This window comes from Trachymyrmex cornetzi, unplaced genomic scaffold (assembly GCF_001594075.2).
Source record: "Trachymyrmex cornetzi isolate Tcor2-1 unplaced genomic scaffold, Tcor1.1 scaffold16, whole genome shotgun sequence".
In the NCBI taxonomy this organism is placed as follows: domain Eukaryota; kingdom Metazoa; phylum Arthropoda; class Insecta; order Hymenoptera; family Formicidae; genus Trachymyrmex; species Trachymyrmex cornetzi.
Window position 1 is genome coordinate 441,997 of NW_017296201.1, and position 21,327 is coordinate 463,323.

Sequence of the window (21,327 nt, forward strand, 5' to 3'; positions counted from 1 at the left end):
AGCTAGCTAGATGTGTTTTTTGTTTAGGTAGAGGAGCCATATATATAGATAAGAAAGTTCACTTTTTTAGATGTAATTACGTATATATGATTTTTTACATAATATGATTTCTCTCTTTAATTATTCTATATGTAAAATTATTATCAACGTAGAGATATCGAAAATTTAAGTTTTTAAATTATTTTATAGTTTACTTTTCGGGTACCCCCGGGTAGTACAGATACCTAAGTACTATCCGCGGGTTTCAAGGAGAAACCTGGTACCCGGGTATCTCATTACCCGGTACTGGGGCAGTTAAAAAAAAATTTATTTTTAGTTAAACTTTAATTAAACTAATATTATGCAGAAAATTTAAAATTTAAACAGCTATATAACTTTATGAAAGTAAGTCGTATGATTATGAATTGAAATTCAGTTAAAAGCTCTTGAATTTTTAGATGTCAGAAATTCTTTGATTATTTTTTTTTATGATTTCGTAGATAATTATATGAATAATCGCGCATACCAAATAAATAAATATTTGCATAAATAAATATTAGAAGATACTTTAGGATAATTACATATAGAATACTAATTTTTAAGGGACTCACTTGTTGGATTCTAATTTTCCTATGTTTGGGCATCATATCATTCAGGTTAACTTTACTGGCCTCCCTCAAAGATTCAGCGCTAGGCAATGTTTCAGCGATGATGTTTCGGCCAACCTCACCAGAAATTGATTTTTTCATCTGACTTGTTTTGAATTTTTCCGTTGCCTCCAGAGGATTTATGTAAAGATTACTATCTGCGTCTTCAGTCAAATCACCCTGCGAAATGAAAGAATTGAAAAAGAATTACTAGTATAGTAGAAGTCTAAAACATAATTTTATTATAAAAATAACGAATCCTTGCATGTATATATATAAATAATTTATCTAATAATAATAATAATAAAAGTTACATCATATTATATTATATTAAAGTTACTATAATATTAATAAAAATTAATAATAATTAATAAATTTTAATAATGATTAATAACAATTAAAAAATTTTAGTAATGATTAATAATAATTAATAAAATTTAATGATGATATTGTTGTTTATTGATACTATGAAGAAATTACATTTAAAATTTATTTGTATGTAACGTTACATGTGTTACATATAAATGAATAAAATATAATTAAATTGTCATCTTTAAAGAGACTCTTTAATCTATAGAGAACAAAGATTTCGTCAAATTACTCCGAGCGAGAGAGGAATATAGGCTATCTCGCGCTTCCATCAATGGCAGTGTATATACATGATGTATACAGTCGAATCATCTTTAGGCTCGACGCAAGAATATCCCTAATGCGTTATATATAACGTTAAGTATTGATCATAAACTGAAACTTGTATGTAATAGTAAACTTACATCACACACAAAAAAAATCATAACTGAACCAATGCTAACATTTTGTGAACCTTGCCGTTCGCTTCATTAGGACAAGGAATACTGATACTGAGTTACTTCTCTGGAGAATTCTCTTTATATAAATTCTGTTGAGAACGGAAGTTGGAAGGAGATGGGGAAGAGCGGTCTGCCATATTTAACTTACCCCATGTTATAGCCTATGTTTAAGTTATCTAAGTGTTTCTGGATTATTAAGGTCTCCCTGTACTTTCTTGGAAAATATGATGCCGTTGTAGCTATATAGCAGTTGTTTTATCAAATAGTATTTGGTGTTTTGATTCAATGCTGTGTTTTGCCAATGCTGATTGTGTGACTATAAGTAGATGGTCTGGATTTGTTCATACGTGATGCGATCTAGGATTTGTCAAATGTTTTGTCGCAATGTGAAAGAGAGGAAGTGGAATTGAAAGGATTCTGAGAAATCTTGTTTATTTGTGTCTTAGTGAAACCCTAAGAAATTCCAAAGACTGAAGACTTCCACTTAGTTCTGCAGGTGAAACCAGGAGAACACGATGCGCGATGTACGAACGGGATGTCAGATTGAAACATATCACACAATCAACATTGGCAGAACACAGCACTGAGTCAGGATATCAAATACTATTTTATAAAACGACTATTATAGCTACAACGAAATATTTTCCAAGGAAGTATACGGAGGCTCTAGAAACCCAGAAACATCAAGAGACACGGTAGTGTCTCGTGCCAAGTATACGCGCCCTTACTGGACGCAGGAGACCCTATAGCGTATTTTTACTCGAACCGAGTGAAGTTGAATTGACTTAGGTCATATCTAAAAAAAACGGCTACGCGAACAAATGGTGCTTTCCAGCAAGGACACAGTCAGACACAATGAATCATTACGTCCTTGTTGTTTGCCTAAGTTAAACAAGGATGAAACGACTCTGTGTTACATAATGTCTGACTGTGTCCTTGCTGGAAAGCACCCGAAATTTTTAATAGGCTCAAAGCTTGAGTAATAGTGAGAGAATATTGAGAATAGTAAAAAAGCGAGATATTTCAATTTTTATATAAAAATAAGGTAAAATTTTATTAAGAAAAATGGTATCGTCATCGTCGTTGTCGTGTCTAGTGTCCGGTCAAATCGACAATTAGTATTCAAATACACCCACACACACTTCCAAGCATCCTCCACACCCGTACTCACGTACCTCCCTTCACGATCTTACCCTCCCTTCCTGCAGTACCTCCACCTATCAACAATCCTTCCTATATGTTGCATCTTCTCTCTGGAACTTTCTCCCCATTTCTATTTCTTTATTGTTTATCTAACTGACTTACATAGGCCTTGATCGTTTCAATTGCCATTATGTTTACAACAGTCAAACTGTCAACACGGTTATTTATCATTTTTGAACGGTTCATGTGAATTCTTATTTTATTGTTTAATTTATTACTTTATAACGTTTAATATATTTAACCATATAATATAATTTTATTGACATGACACAGTAAACCGGATGGTTTGACGAAACATTTGCAGCAAATTAATTTTTATTTCGATCAATTTTTGTTCATATAAATGCATATTTTGTTATGACATAGTTGTCTTCTTACAAGATTTCTAATTTGTCATGATTTATCTAGTAAACTGGAATTTAAAAAATATGTTAGCAAGATGTGGGTGTAATAATTATTTCTGACCAGCTTCCAGCGTACGACAACCACATTAACTCAATTTTTTATAATTAATGTTTTTTTGATAAATTTTATATTTACACGTTTATCTGCGAATACATTAATTTTATGATTTGATGTTATTATACTAAAGAGGAGCCAAAACGGGATTGAAACGTATTTATATATATATATATATGTCTTTTTTGTCATATTTAATACAGAATATTTATATACACGTTAATAACTTGTGTTGGCTCCGAAAAGCTTTTATTATTTTTCTTTTATTTATTCGTTAGAGCTATATATATAAATTAATTTATATATATATATATATATATATATACAAGTACACACACACATACATATATATATATGTACTTGTAATTTTTCACTAACATATTACTGCATTCACAAAAAAATAATTTGTTATTAGCCATGCGACTCATACCTGTGAATGTGACGGATGTGTTTGACAGCTCGCATATGTATCTGAACTGTCGATGCTTCCCTGTTCATTGTAAGTCTTTGCATAATGATACTCCTGCTCGTTGTACATACTTGCGAAGCTTAACGTTTCCAATGGCTGAATTGGAGAGACCTTTGATTCCATAAGTGATGAACTTAAATGTTCTGCGCCGCTTCCACCAATACCATTGCCGCTATTAAATCTAAGGGACCTCATTTCTTGACATACTGGATTACGAAAGTCACTTGTAGCAAGGGGCATTATGTTCTCCGGGTCCGTGAAGTCTTTGTATTCCTAAAAATACGAAATAGATGAAAAGTCCCGATTACATGAGAGCAAAGAAAGTTGAAAGCAGTATACTTTTGCCTAAATTCTACGTAGCTTTATAGATACTGACTCTCTTTTTCGTCTAATCAAAGTTTTCTCTTAAAAAATAATAATTTATACCTCTGTAGATTTCTGTAAGTTTCTTCGAATCATTTAAAGTCCGTTTCGTAAATGTTTTTCAAACATGAATTTCTAAAATATACATACATTCTAGAAATATATCTGGAAAATATAAATATACTAACTGCTCTATTATATATCTTGGATTTTATTATAAAAATTAACATCTAATTCAAAATTACTTTTCTGTTTAAATTATGGATACTTGTTACACACACACACACACGCACGCGCGCGCGCGCGCGCGCATATATATATATATTTCTCAGAGCTTAACTGTTACAAAAAAAAAGTTATAACATAATAATTATATCTTTCTTTGAACGATTTTAGTTATTAATAACTATTATAAATAATTACAACTGTTTTTGATTGCGAATAACCATTACTGATGTCGGAAATTATTTTTGATTACGATTATTATAAATGACCAGAATTTTATATTGGTTACGAATAACCATTATCAATGACCAAAATTTTATTTTGGCTATCCAAGATCTCTAAACTACACAGACTTTGCTGATGGTTATATTGGCAAGCAATATCGATAACGAACATCTTTTCTGGTTACTATTGGTCCTCGTCAATTTTATTATCACTACGTATGTAAAATTAATTAATAAAAGGTAAATATATTATTATTTATCGAAAAAGAATAAAATAAAAGATATGTTTTAAAATGTTTATATCTTTTGTACGTTTCTCTGTATTTTTCATTTCTTCTGCAAAAATCGGTACTTTATAGTACCGATTTTTGGAAGAAACTTACCGGTACACGGTACGTGATAACTAACTAGGAAAAAAAAGAATATTGATAAAATGTGCAGAGAAACAAGTTCATATATTAACAAAATTCGTACAAATGTTAATTTGTCACTAATTGGCCCGGTCAGTTTCCCATGCTCCATGTAGGAAAATAGGAGGGTAAAGAAGCAAGTAGCACGAGACTCGGCGATGCGGCATGATCGGTGTCGTGGTTAAACGATTTCAACAGCTAAATACATAACCAAAAATTAACATGGGTATATATTGTATATACTGCAAAGTAAATGAGAGAAATAATTTCAGAATTCGGTGTGAAAAAAACTTTTTTTGCGTTTTCATCATGGAGATTGCAAATAATATTGATGGCCATGATAGCACTGTTAAATCGAGTAAGAAATCGGCCGAAGTCATATGCAGAAATTATCAAGCTAGTTACCTATACTATTACTTTATCGCGTTCCGCATACCGCGTGCGCCACATCTAGGGCTGGTTTCATCAACGCCAATTATTTAATCGGTGTTTAACTGACCAGTCATTGGTCCCTAATCGTACCGACCCCTAATCCATATGGACAGGTGGCCATCTAACGTCTGTAACGGAGCATATTTAAATTTGACCACCATTATCTCAAAAATTACTGCTTAAAATAAAATTCAAATAACTTTTTTACTTTCGTGTTTTTCGAAAGCTTCTTTGATATAATGTTTTGAATCGCGATTTCATATCCTGTACATACATACAGTGAGTGCAAAAAGTATTCGTACAGAGAAAAAAACTTTATTTTTAAAAAATAAATATTATCCAGTGAGAAATGAGTCATCGAACTGATGTCAAATTGACATCGATACGATGATTTCAACACCAATTCGACGTCGATTCAACGTTAATGCTTAAAAAGTATTCGTACAATTGAGAAATTTAGCTTCTAAAATCAGAAATACATGCGAAGCTCGTTTGTTTATTATGTTAGAACAGAATATATTAATTGTATAAAATTGCTAATTAATGTTTATTTTTTACCAAATAAGACATTTTTTATAAAAAATTTTCTTGTACGAATATTTTTTGCTCTCACTGAATATACATACAGAAAAAAAACGACAAATCACAGATTCACAATTATAGTCCTTCAGAATTAAGAGCCGGTCTATATCAAGAAATGCGCTTATTTCATCGCACTCATTTGCAATGTGATTTCGTAATGAATAAGAAGGCCACATAATGTTGTGCGTTATCTCCCTCTTTTGTTCTCTCTCCCTCCCCCTCTATCTTTCTCTTCCTTTCTCTCCCTTTCTCTCTCTGCTCTTGCTTCTACATAGATAAAAAAATAATTTCTATCGGCAATTGTCATTATCTACTGTACTCGCCTGATTGCCTTCGCATGCACGGATTATGCGCCAAATCTGCAATACGGTTGTCCATATCTACTTAAGAAATACCATTTTGTTGCTATTAAGATTTTGTTCTTGAAGCGCTATTATGTTGTCACATTCGACTGAATATAAGAGATAGAATCCCAGACGACATACATATCCGAAAACGAAACATAAGACGTCTTAAAAAACGCCTAAAGATATCTCAAAGACATTTTTTAAATATGTCATAAAGACGTTTAAAGACCTCTTTAAAACGTCTCGATTTTGGACTTTTTTGTTGTCTGGGGTAAGACCGCTCAAGGGTACACACTTTCTCTGTCATGTTGTACAACTTGTACAAGAACCCGAATTTAAGCAATAAAATGCTGCTTAAGCTATTCCTTATAGTTTGAATTAAAAGTTTTTCAAATATTAATTTAATATAAACATTTATTTTTACAGAAGATTAATTTTACTAAAAAGATAAAAATGCGTACTCTTAGACATGTGTCATCATCTACAGATGATGATAACGATGATATCTTACATATTTTGTAACAATTTGTATTTAAATCCTAAATCTGGTGAAAATTGGATCTAGTGCCAAAGCTGTTAGGTCTAGATTCATATATTGATTACACTGGAATCGAACATCGTGTCGGTCAAAAACTTACTTATATGAATTCTGCATGTAAAAAAATACTTCAGATATTTATAAAAAATTATATTCAATAAAATATGAATGATGCTTATAAATATATGGTATAAGCGATACTTTTTTCATGCTTGCGTACTCTTGAGTCATTTGTCGAAGAGTATGCATTTTTCACGGACTGAATCAAGTTTTCAAGTGCGTGCTTTAAGATCATCTCGTTATTTTTTTATTTTTGATATAACTTTTAAAATTTATTTTTGGTATACAAATTATTACAGAGATATAAAGTAAACATATTATTAAATGCAAAGCAGAGACGTGTATGCACAATATAAAAAAAAAAACACAAAGCAACAATTTCACGATAGACATCCGACATGTGGTAAGAGACAATGTTGTAGCTGACATGTAGTCAGGGGTAGAGAAACTTTAGTCCTCTATGGACTATGCTGCACTAGCAGAATCATAAAAGGATGACGAGGAACTCATGCAATAAATATCTATCTCGTGAGTTCTGTCTGAAGTTGAAAAAAAATAAAAGTTCCGAGGATGAGAGTGGCCATGTATTACGACATGGCAACAGAAACCGCATCCGTTCTTAACCCTTTTCGACAGATTTTTTTTTAATCGGTTCGTAATCTGACTTATGGCCGCAGCACATATTTTTGTATAACGCATAACATATAATGCATAAGAGAATCAACCAGTTAAACTTCCTTTTTTTCATGAAATGAAAGGAAAGGAAGGATTCTGATTGGTTAATTCTCTTATGCACTATATGTGTTATGCAACAGTCTGTGCTATGGTCTTTACGTAGAGCGAAAGAGATAAGCTCATAGCACAGCGCTATGTCTCGACGTTTATGAAGACAGATTGCCGCATTTGGGATAGTTGTTGTGGGTTCTGCCAATAACTCAAAGTAATTCGCAATGTTTCAGTATTATTGAGCAAGTTCACCGCACTATCCAGCAGATTCAAGCACGTCCACCTGAATATTATTGTAATATCTATTTCAAAGAACATTGTCTCGTTTGTGTTAACTATTTCACACGATGATCCGAGACACTCCCTATGACAAACTAACCCTGATGGAAATTTTTTCCTGAATTGTAATGAATAATGAAATATTACTGAAATTTAAATGAACAATGATAAAATATTATTGAAATTGTAATGAATTATAATGAAATATTACTGAGTTTCGTATGGAAATCTATATCAATTGATCATGCACTTTCAGCAATATTTCATTAAGATTTCATTACATTTTATTCAAATTTTATTAAGATTTCATTACAGTCCATTAAGGTTTAAGATTTTGTTCGTACAAAAATACAATGAGTATACACTCGTGGACAATGAGGCTGCAATATTATTTTTCACGAATGTTTTACGGAATGCGCAAACATTTTTAGAGTGCGATTCACCATACATATATCTGATATATCAATGCTTGTAATGAGCGATTATGACAACTGTCACATGGAATTAAAGTCACATGGAATCGAAATATACAAGGTAAAATCAAGAAATGTGCGACGCGACATATATTTAAGATAAATAATAAGTAAAATGCCTTTGCGAGCCACCGCTGATTGAAGAGAGCGTAGAAAAATAGTATAATTAAACTTCTCAATTTGAATAATAAAATTTATTCCTTGAAACATTTCGATCCTGGATCCTCTTCAGTAAACAAATTGACAGAATTACAGAAAATTTCTGATCACATTAGTCATAAAGTTATCCTACAACGCAAATCTATGAATTGATGACGTTCTTGAAATATAATTAAAATATTAAATATGAACCCAGAAGAAAAAAAAGCAGAATTGAATTCACGTCAACGAATCTGAAATATCAAATTGTGATCTCTTTTTCGAGCTATAGATTGTCATCTTTCCTCATAGAAATTGTACAACAAATGGATTGTCATCTCTTCTCATGGAAATTGTAACAAATCAAACTAACAATAATCATACCGATAAAATCATACTAAAAATAAGTTCTAATAAAATATTTTCCATTTTCATATGGAAAACGCAGAAAAATCAAGGGAAAAATTCATTTTCTGCAGCAATCTTGCAGGATATACATCGTTGCATATAAGCTAAATCTAATATAAATGTCAGGTTACACTTTAAACCGATAATAAAAATTCTTACAGTCAGTGGCTCGCAAATAATCGTAAGATGTAAAAAACGATGTAAAAGGGTCTCATTCGAGCCACGCACTAACTGGACGATTGTTAAATCATACGGTGGAGAGCTAAAAAATAAACCATAAAATTTATTTATCACGCTATAAACACGATACTAATACTAATAAGAATTGCATTGTCACTAAGACTTACCTTCACAAAAATACAAAGCGAATATTGGAAACTGATACTATGCAATATCACGTTGTACGTTATCATGCCAATAATTTGGAGAAAATCTATTGCCTACGACATGTTCTTCGAGACACAAAGCATAATTCAATTAATCACCATGAGATATCGCAATAAGCAGGCTAGAAAATGATGATATACCGATTTACCCCGTTATCTCGCTTTGCCTTAGTTTCTCCTAATGAAGATATACTCGTATATACTATTCTAATTTTTTAAATAAAACTTGTTTTTAATGCCATACTAAAAACTTAATTTATTAATATTTTTTAATAATAATAATTGTAATATACTAATATTTTAACAAACATAAATCTCTAACAAATTAACTCCAATTTGCAATTATTAAAACTAAATTTTTCACTAAAGTTACTCACCCAGGAGCAGTATGCAGCACCGCCACCAGATGGTCTTGGTGGAATCTGTATTTCTCGTAAATAAAAGAACATACAGAATAAAATAAAAGATGCATTGTGAGATTCTTCATCCATATTAACGTCCATATAACGAAATTATTTCTTGAAGGCAACCCTTGGTTTCAAAATGAAAATGAAGTTTATTTTGAGAGTTTTGTTCAATATTTTGTAAAAGTTAAATCAGATGTGTACTATTCCTGGAAATTATACGAAATTATTGTAAATAAATATTGAATCAATGTTCCTGAGTATCTTGTGCAGTTTAACGGACATTAAATGTCTACAATATCTTTTAATGTTTAATTTAGGTTTTATAATATTGCAATTCAACGTTTCTGAAATGTCGCTTTAACATTTATGTGCTGTATGAATAGCCAGAAAATAAAATATAATTAATTGGATCCAAAGATAACAACTTTAATCACATTGAATTACACGATGAATAGACTATCTGCTTTGTCTGCTTGAATTTGCTTAATGTTTTAAAAATTCAGTTTTGATTCAAGTTTTAAAATAAATGTTTTGTAACACTAAATATGTCTTTAAAGTATCCCAAAGATATCGAAAGCTCTCTAATTCGGATACTTAAAATATTTGACATATATAAAATATTCAATATATATTTACATTTTTAATAGGTTTTTAAACATCACTGCTAACTGCCTGTATTCTATATTAGGTTACTTGTATTCTACAATTTTGATAATAGGTATCTTCCTCCAACATTTATATATAACCTTTTTTAAGAAAAATATATATGATCCAATATGCGAATGTATGTGAATGTGTTTTTGAATGTATGCGAGCGTGTGTATGCCTGCATGCATGTATGCATGTGCGCGTGTATACGAAGTGTATATTAAATAACGGACTGGTCATAAATGTTAGATTTCTCACCGAAACCACCGAACTTAAAAATCGAGCAACGCATTAATTTGAAATTCCTTCGTTAAATTGAAAAAAAAAAACTCCCCGTATTCGTGCCTGATTTGGTGCCTTGTGACTTTTATCTATTCCAAAAATAAAAAGTACGTTGAAAGGAATCCATTTTTAGTCCGTAGAAGAGATGAAGAAAAAAACGACTGATCTGATAGCTGATCAGTTTCAACATTGTTCGCGTTTAGCAGACTCAACTGTTGCATCGGATCCGTGAGTGCTCGCTACTATTGGATGATCTAGAAGAATACATCGATAGCAGCGAGTGTTCACGGATCCACTCCGCAACAGTTGAGTCTGCTGAACGAGACCATTGTGAACAATGGAAGACACGTATGTAGAAGTGTGTGAATAGAGATGGATGGGGAATATATTGAAGAGGGGATTATAATTAAATTGTTAGATTTTTAAAATAAAGTACTTTTTTCATACCAGTCCCGTTATTTTAATAGCCACACCTCATATATATTGCGTGTATTTACAAGCTTATACGTGTAGAAAGAAGAGAATTCATGCATGCATGCATATACAAGATGTAACACTAAAGTAAGATAATAAATTTATTATCTCTATACCAAAACATGGAAAAACATTCATGTGAACGTATGTCTGCAAATCCACTGTTACTGAGATATAGTTCAAAATGTTTGTAAGACCAGTTATATTGTGCCCATAATTCCTCGATCTAAATCCTTTAGTCTGTGGAGACACTTAAAGTCCTTAGCTTATGAAGTTTCAATCGCCAATAAAGATATACTATACCAATGCATTTTTTATGCTTGTGACACGCAATTTCCCCAGGATCTCTGAAAGAGTCCATGACATATTCAAACGTGTATCGAATCAAATGAGAAACACTTTGCGAACATTTGTTATAATTAAAAATAAATAATTAAAATTGAAAATAAATAATATTAAATAATAATAGATATATATTAATTATTAATACATCATATTATTAATAATAGATATTACTTCCCCCCCCCCCAGAAGAGCTCAACCCTGAAGTTTATCACCTTATTTTAGTTACATACTCTGTAGATAAATAAATGTAATAGGTGTAGGTGTCTAAATACGTTTTTAAAATATACTTGACTTTCTGATAAATATCAAAAGAAAATATAGTATTGCTTCGTGGATAGAAAGACACAATGCTTTGACCTAAAAGAAACTCTTAAGAAGCCTTTACATGGGAACATTAAGCATCGAGTTCAAAAATTCAATCTTTCGTTCGAAAATTAAATCACAAGTGCCTACCATCATGTCATACTGCCTGACGATGGAGGTCAATTTTGGATATTTGAGCCGTCGTAACTCCAAAACTTTTATTTGACCTGCTGACTGTTGAGACTTTTGATTAGTGAGCCAAAACCTATAACGTTAAAATTTCAGCCAATTTGATCGGGATGCTATTTTCTTAAGAAGTGTCCAGGATCTTTTTTAGTATTATATGTTAAATGTAGCGTATATTAGAACTAATCACTCTTAATTTATCATTGTGCATTAAGAAATCGGAATCGGGAGATATAAAATCATGCATCAATAAATTTCTGTGCAGATGCTCGACGCTTGATGCTCCGATATAATGACACCTTTAAGTAAAGAAAGAAGGAAAAACAAATTACGGGTGCTTTACTAAAGCTTTTAAGTGAACCGTGTTCTATCAACGAAAATGTTATGCTTCGTAAAAAGAAATGGCAGGAGAGGCAGTGCATACACCCAGTGGACTATATAAGTAGTGTGAACATCGTATAGAAGGCATATAGAACGATATACATATATCTTGATTTCGAAATATTTCAAGAAGTAAAGAGAAGATGAAAAAGTTCACATTTTGCTCGAAGAGCCGGACAAAAAATTTATGTCCGGATGACAGAGAAATGCAGAGTGAGAAGATGCATATATTGCGCATACATTAAATATAATTAATTTAAGTTTTAATAACCATATGTTGGTACTATGGACTCATTAACAGCCCATTGGTGTATGTAGTGCCGCCAGAAGGAAAACGTTAGTGATCGTAAATACCTTCGTAGTACAAAAGCAACACTCGAATTCACTAGGTAATTCATCAATTTTCTCGAATTTTCTGCTGTCTTTTTTCTCTTCATCCTACAAAAGGTCACACACACATATATATATTTCCTGATTTAATTTTCATAAATAAATACACAACTTTCGCTTCAGAAACGATCGAAATGTTTTATAGCCTCTTCTCTTCTTTTAATGTTTGTCTCTATCTTCTTTTTCTCTTTCGTGATTCTTTCAACTAAAGTCTAGTGCTGATGATACAATTCGATCGATTCAAAAACGAGCAAAAATATCAATAACTTAATATCGTTATAAAAATGCAATAACGTGATTGCATGGAGCTAAAAGATCAGAATTTTCATATCGCGAGACTGAGAATAAAATCTATCCACGATCATAATCGGATATACTTCTCGTGTGTATTTGTAATACTGAATGATTTATTTGAATATGTACCTACCACTCTGTTAATTCTTTTAAACATATTTCAGAGAAATGTACTACCTCTCATAAATACTTCGACCAAAGAACAAAATACAATTATAAACAATTACACACACGAATAAAATTTATATAAAATAAACAAGTACCAGTTTTCAAATGTTTTATTAAAACTTTCTTTTCGACAATCATTTGTATCTAGACAGCATTATTTTCAAGTCAACTGCAAAAAATTAAAAGAAAAACTTCACTTTTGAGATCACGTACGTCGAAAAAGAAAGTTTTTATAACTTTTCTTTAAATTGTTTGAAAGCTTGAAAATTTCACTTTAAAATACGTTCTTATAAATTGAACTACGATCTTTTTTTACCAAGTTATCTTAACTTAATGTTATCAATGCATTTTCATAGCTTTTATCAATATTTCTAATGTGTCGCCGGTATTAGCATTACCGGGTGACACCTAACGGCCTTAGCACAAATATATATCTGTAACTGAGTCGTGAAATGTGAGTAGGTCAACGTACAATGTATTCATCAACCTATAACTATGATTCAGTTACGGCCATTTTTGTGCTTAGGCTCTAATTTGGAGCGTAATAAATTGAACAGCGCTCGCAATTGGACTTTTTTATTAGACGTGTTCAGACTTAGGACCGATATAAAGACTCCATGTTGATTTACGTAAGATGATCCAGCAGCCTTATACTATGGTTGTTCAGCTGATGTCATTTTGTGTGTGATGACTCTTAAAACTGATTAGATATAGAGCTTGATTACACACACAGAATATATATAATTGAACACAGAGCATTGAGCGATTGAATATCACACGATTAAATCCCGAACACATTAAGTGTGTCAAATCGAATAACGATTAATTATTACGTAGTCAGATGAAATACACCTGCATTATTCTATCCAAGGTATATAGCATACATAGAAGTGTAACACGGTCGGGCTTATGCCTCGTGTGTGCGACTCGATTTGATAAATTCTGTCTTAACGTTTTAGACATACATTTTCAAGACTTTTAACTATAGAAATATATACATAAAAATCAATTTTTTTTCATACCCGTCACACTCCAGAAAATCTCCATAAGAGAGCTACGATCGTAGCATCAACGGTATTACGGCTATGTAGAAATGACATATAAATATTGTTATGCCCACCTTCAAACATTTCATTATGTTCTTAGCAACAGAACGCATGGACTGTCTCTTGACGCAAGACATACGGTTCGCGGATCTTTTTTAATTAATTATCTTGTATTCTTTATTTTTTCTTAGATTTATTCTTGGAATCACTATTATTGCTACTATTGTTTTATTTTATTTTATATTAGTAAATTAAAGTAAAACAAAAAATAAAAAGAGTCAAAAAGAATAAAATATAATTTCAATATTTTAAATTATATCTACAATTTTGAAAATTTAATATAGATTTCTTATTTCCAATTTTTTTATCAATTTATCTTGAAAAACATAACTCTCCTTTTTTTTCTTTTTCCTCCCCTCTCTCCTTCTCATTCTTGCTCTCTTCACTCGTGATACCAGAGCTCGCCCTACTAAAAAAAAAAACGTGTCACAAAGTTACATAATGAAATCGTATAATTAAGACAAGTAAATCACGTAACGAATTGTTCCACAATTAATGAATTTTTTTATTGATTTTTTAATTTGATTTCATAAATCATGTAATTTGAAGAGTTACATGATAATATGTTTTTTTTTCTTTTATTTCTATAGCATTAAAATTTTTTTAATTCGATAACTGTAAAGTCACCTGATGGATGAAATTATTTTTAATATCATGTGATTTTCCAAGTTACATGATTTTAAAAACTTACGTACTAATTTGAAACAATCTGTTACTTGTCTTAATTACATGATTTCGTTATGTAACGTGACATGTTTTTTTTCAATAGAGCGCAATGATGAACTATCCTTGCACATATAAGAGGATTTCTTTTCATTCCCGAATATTAATGCGTTGTTATTAACTTATTTTTAGGAATCGCATAAAGTACATTTCTATGCCTTTCAATCCAAAAAAGATTTCAGATTTTTAAATGCATCGTGAATACTGCTCAATTCAAAATTCTGAATAGGAAATGTAATTTTTCAATCCAATTGAATGTAAAAAAAGTTTTTTCATACAATTAAATCTAAAAAAAAAATAATAATAAAAATGGACCATAAGTGTTACCAAAATACGCATTCGAATAATTCAAATGGATTAAAATTTTAATCTATTTTAATCCATTCTTGTTTATTGGATACTTTCAAGAGCAATTATTTGCTTAAAGAAATTCAAACTACAGAAGACTGAATGATTATGAATATTGACACATTCTTATATATTACTACGTGAATATCACATACACACAAATATACAAATTTTCGTACTTAACACATTTTTATATCGAATTAGATGTCTAAGTCTAATTCTAAAGCTGGTTCTCTATGCGGCGTAAGTGTAACTTGTATCAGTTAATCAAATCGTTTCAACTATCATAATGTGTAGTAGAGACGATTTGATACAATTTGATTGGTCAATGTAAGTTACGCTCACGCAAGTTATACCGCATGGGGAACTAACTTAAAAATTTAATGTTGTCTGTTCGTGTAAACTACTAGTCTGTGGACTATAATTTCGTAAATACAGATTACAAAGCTTTTATATCAAACAAACGCTATCACAACTTGACAGCTCAAGATGCCATCTGATTGAGAAATGGTAAAGATCTCGATTTCAAAAATTGTTTCCGTTCTCGGCATAAACTCTATCTCTCAGACATGTATTAATGTATACTTTAATTTAAAAATGCGTCACAAATATTAAATGTATTCAGTCAATAAAATAGACGACTTTAGGATCCTTTTAAGGGGAGCCCCTTACATACGTATATTTTCTGTGGCTAAACTAATGTACACTTTTGGTACTTAAAGTGAGATAGCTATATGTTTAATGTATGGTGAAAATGAGAAAGAGAATTCCAATACAATCTAATGCAGGAATAAAAACAGATCTCATAAGGAAAAGATGGTATTATGGCCAGTAAATACATGGCTCTTCTAGTATCTCTCTGTAAAAATAAGTCGTTTATAAAATGATTGTGGTATGTGTCCTCTTTATGTCTTAAATACTTTACATAGGTTTTCAGCCAAAATTGCATGGCAATGTCCAAAAAGTTTATAATAAATAATTAAAATTTCAAGAAACCTTGTTATTTTTTATTATTATATGTAACAAATAAGTGCACAGTTATTAGTATTTTTACTTAAAATAAAACAAGAAAATGAATTACGTCATAAAATATAATTATTACCTTTAAAAAAATTTAACGCTGCCGGGATTCCAACTTTCGTCGAACGGATAAGAAAAAGTATACAGGTATATGTATAATAACTCTGTGTCTTAGTTCGCTCAACTACACCACGCCACTTTCTTATTACCGACGCATAGTTCTAATACCTATTTTACAACTGATCGAACACTCAACTTTAATTGCAGCTTTCTCAGAAACAAAGCCCTTTCGAAACCCTTTTATATTGTTAGTACACTTAATCTCCTCTTTCAAAAGAGCTATGGTTCATTTTATTCGGCAGTTTACAATTCTTGCCATCTCCTTGTACGCAGCCTATATGCAGAAGAAGTTATGTGTACGTATACACATTTGCATATATTCTGCAATATTTTACTTTTTTTTATTTTGTAAACAAATACTGTCTTTTAAACAAAATTTTTTTTAATAAAACTAATTTTTTAATTTATTTCTGTGAAAGGCCATTCTACCATCCCTATTTCCCTTCAAATTATGCAGTTTCGCTACATTTTTATAAATAGTGTCTTAAGTAATAAATGTTTGAGTCTCTATAGAATCGAGTGAACAATACTTTGACGAACGTAATTGGTACGTTTTAAATTTAAATATTGAATATTAACCAAATTATTATATAAAATGTAAACAGAGTGCCATTTTCTTCTTTACAATTTACATGTCATTGACACATCAATACATATTATTACATTAATAGCGCACGCACACATATGCATAAATTTTCATAACGCATTTTCGTATCAAATTAGATACTATAAGTATTCTAATAGTAATTCTAAAAACTCGCGTTGTTTGTTCATATAAACTACTAGTCTGTGGACTACAATTTCATACAGATTGCAAAATATATGTATAACAAACGTTATCACGATGTTGATTAAACATCATATTACAATAAAAGCTCTAAATATCATATTGGACTAAAAATGATAAAGAAATCTCAATTTCAAAACTATTTTTCCATTCTCGATACAAAAATGCCACCTTACAGACTAATGTATCTATATGAAATTATCTAGATAGTTTAAATGAAATGGCTTCATCTTATACAAATGATACAAATTCAGGCTCTAGTGAATATATATCGGTATAATAAAAAAGCCTTTCAGAGCCAACACAAATTATTAACATCTATAAAAATTCGTGTTTATTTAACGAAATGTTTTAAATCTTGTTTTAGGCCCTTCTCAATATATAATTATCCCGCATAAATTATTAGCAAATCTTACAAACGCATCTAATCGAAGTTGTTAATTCATCAGTTAAACGTTGGAAAAAAAACATTGGTCAAGATGATTGTCAATTTATTATGCATAAAATTTCTTTAGATGAATAAAAGTTGAACGAATTTTACAGTAATTAGTATACATTGAACTGTCTGGTTTAAATTACGAACTGAGAGAGATGACAGAAAACAGTGCTAATAGTTCGACGGTTATAAACGTAATTTGTATTCGACAATCATAACTCGACAGTTTTACAAACATTAAACGGTTTTATTTTATTTTTACTAGAATATATTATATTCATCCGCATTTAGATAAAAAAGTGTTATCAAAAAAACGTTATCAAAAAAATATTATGTTTTTTTGGTAACACTTTTATATTTTTAATTATATTTTTCAAATTACCGATGATAAAATTATCTAAATAATTTGAAAAAGATAAATTTTTTAATCTAAGATACAAATGGAGATAATATATTTAAATAAAAATAAGATGAAGTCATCTTATCTAGATTATCTAGATAATTTTATTAATTAACAAACACTCACAGATACATATTAATGCGTATGCCTTGATTTTGGAAAAGAATTCTCAAATCTGTAAAAAAAGAAAAAAGATATTGCTACACAAATTTTTGCGTATAGTCTGTAAAATAGACTGTAGGATCTTCTTAAAGGAAGCTTAAAGTTATTCGTTATGCGGACTGTGAATGCGATTATTTTTCAAAACATCATTTTTCTACAATTAAAGTATAAACATTAACGTAATCCAAATCGATTGACTTTATACCAGATAATAGATTATACGAACAATGTGGAATTCTTAGATCTTAGAATCAGATTTAAACATGATTCTATACTATACCTTTTTACGAAAATTTATGTGTATGTGTACGTATAATATTGATATTGTAGTATGTATAGTATAGATAAATTTTTTAAATGAAAATGATTTTTTTAATGTTTATATATTCTTATATTATTTATCTTTGAATGTTTATTCCGTACTTAAATTTTTTTTCTTACTCAATATTTTTTATTTATCATTATAAATTTTTATATAATATAATATAAACTTTTACAAAAAATTGATTTATCTAGCAATGCAACCTAATACCTTTAAAAGGACTAATTTTTCAAAGAGAGAATCCGTCATTTTCCTTCTGTAACGTCTTATAATTAACCCGTTATACGACAAAAGACATTCTACTGGAGCTGAGTTTGGAAAGCACATGTTATTGTATTTGAAAAAAATTTTTTGATTGTTGGATAAAATTCTAATATTGAAAGTTTTGTGTCTCTACATTCTATAATCCGGACATGGTAATCCCAAGACCAAACAATGATGCCAGATGGCAGTCGTTTTTAAAGAAAGTATAAGACTGACACCACACAACGATTAATACGGATATTGGAGCTCATTTTTATAGCCCTATAATGGGCTTTCTTCAATAAGTCATTACCTAAGCTTTAAGTCTTAAGCTATAAGAAATGAATCAATCATAATCGATTATTCTTCTCACATGCGACTGTGATTGGTTAATTTTATATGATTTAAAATTTAAAACTTAGGTAATAGAGTGTATTGTAGAAAGCCCATAACAATTATGGCGCGATAGGCGATATTCAATGAGCGCACAGATTGTTTAGAAAAGCTGTATACTTGTTGGATATCGCGCATCGCGTGCAACGTTATATAATCGGGCTAATCTTCTAGGAACTATTAGTACCAATCTATAAATATATTTTAAATAGAAAATAAGTAGTAAAACCATTTAAATGAAAATGTAAAATAGTTTCTAAAAAGACTTTGAATACGAAATACAAAATGGACATTTTGCATCTTGTATTTCCATTTTAAATGCATCTATTTCAAATGTATTCATCTCTGAATATAAGTCGACCGAACTAAGCCTAATTCTAAGAACTCAACATTGTTCATGTGATTTCTAGCCCAAACCAAGGCTGTTTTATACGTATAAAATATAATACCTGTATGCAGAGATGGGAAGTAACTCGTTACTTGTAACGAAGTTACAGTTAGAATTACTTTTTTTCAGTAACTGTAACTTAACTTCGTTACTTTCTTTCCATCTGTAATTATAACTTAACTTAGTTACATCTTTTAAGTAACTAGTAACTAATTTAATAGTTACTTTCACAGTTATTTTATATATTTTAAACTTATTTGTCAATTTAGTTGCGGTAGTATCCACTTGGCGCTACAAATACTTCGAAAAATTTAATTAATCAGAAGAAAGAAATTTAATTAAAGCGTTCAATGAACTCTTGGTCTATATTTTTGGATCTAATAGAATCCACCAATCAAATACAAGAGCGCTCAATGAACGGTTGTAGACCATTTTGGATTAGTGTTGGAATTTATTTGCAACTTTTTACCGAATATAAAAAGAATTTTTCTTACAAAAAACATTATATATGTGTGCTATTTCATATTCCTATATGTTTATATTACTTTAACGAAAAACGTCTTTGCTATACAATTTTTTTTATCTTTTTGAATAAAATTGTATAACATGTAAATGTAAGCCGGTCTTTTTTTTTTAATTGTCCTAAGCTGCATTACTCTGATGACCCCGTGTATCATCCTTGTTTAATATTAGATGAAAAACAAGGGTAAAACGATACATGAAGGCAGTTGGACAACGTTTCTGAATACAGCCCTAATGGTATTGATACTACTAGTAAAAATTTCAATGAAAAAAGTAACTTAAAAGTAACTCAAAGTTACTTTTTCAGTAATTGTAATTGTAACGAATTACTTTTCAGAGTCAATAACTTGTAATGGTAATTAATTACTTTTTGAAAGAGAAAAACTGTAATTGTAATTAATTACTTTTACAAAGTAACTTTCCCATCCCTGCCTGTATGTAAAACAAATATTATTACGATACCAGAAACGGATAACAAAACTGTAATTTTTCAATTTTTTCGTTTTAGCCTTAAAGTCGACCGGCTTAAAATACATTATACTTTTATTGTGGATAAGAGTTTTTAAATCGATCTAAAGATAATTAGAAAAAAAATTCTTATTTGAAAACCGAATCAGTAAAATAGACGACTTTAGGATTCCCTTAATGTTAAAAGTAAATTTCTCTTTTTTTTTTATTGGCTCTGTCATTTTTTATCAGCTCTGCTATTTTTATATTTTATTCGCTGTATCAACGCGAGCATATCACTTCAATCTATAATAATTATACATATTCTCGGAGACATAAAAGTGCTTTCATACGCACAAGCGCGCGGACACACATACACACGCGCAACACACATTTCCACACAATTTTTTTGCGTTTACTTATATTTCATCTCTTGCATCTAATTAATGTTATGCATCATTTTGTTATACTTATGCGTTTAAAGGGATTATATCCCAGAGCGCCAAATAAATATTGTGATTCTCTCTCTCTCTCTCTCTCTCTCTCTCTCTCTCTCTCTCTCTCCTTTATTTTGTCATAAATGTAAACTGTTTTTATATTTAACCTATCGATATTTTATCATCACATCAATGTTTCATTTATGACGAAAAGAGATTAGTCATTCGATGCAAAACAATAATATGTGGAGATAAATAAAATAATGCGATGGCGCAATCATGAAGAGCTCAAAATTCAAAAAACGTAGACAGTACATGTATTTTAGTTTTTAGTTATTTTCAACGTTTTATGTTTTTCAGTAACGATATCTAGATTATTAAAGATGTATAACATATTATTTTATTCTTTGTTTTTCGCAACTTTTCTATCATTCGTAA

General features: G+C 30.3%; 1 protein-coding gene across 3 annotated transcripts in view; it reads right to left on the reverse strand.

Annotated features, from left to right (window-relative positions):
* The window catches only part of Shab (Shaker cognate b), a 56,508-nt gene that overhangs the window by 3,407 nt on the left and 31,774 nt on the right, over window positions 1-21,327 (reverse strand). For 2 of the 3 annotated variants that reach the window (XM_018504042.1, XM_018504041.1), the window contains 3 exons: window positions 12,538-12,621; window positions 3,528-3,839; window positions 591-806 (listed from right to left, as the gene is read on the reverse strand). In XM_018504042.1, the coding sequence (XP_018359544.1) occupies window positions 591-806; window positions 3,528-3,839; window positions 12,538-12,621 (612 nt within the window). The remainder of the gene's footprint in view (window positions 1-590; window positions 807-3,527; window positions 3,840-12,537; window positions 12,622-21,327) is intronic. The other variant, XM_018504043.1, reaches the window with a different exon arrangement.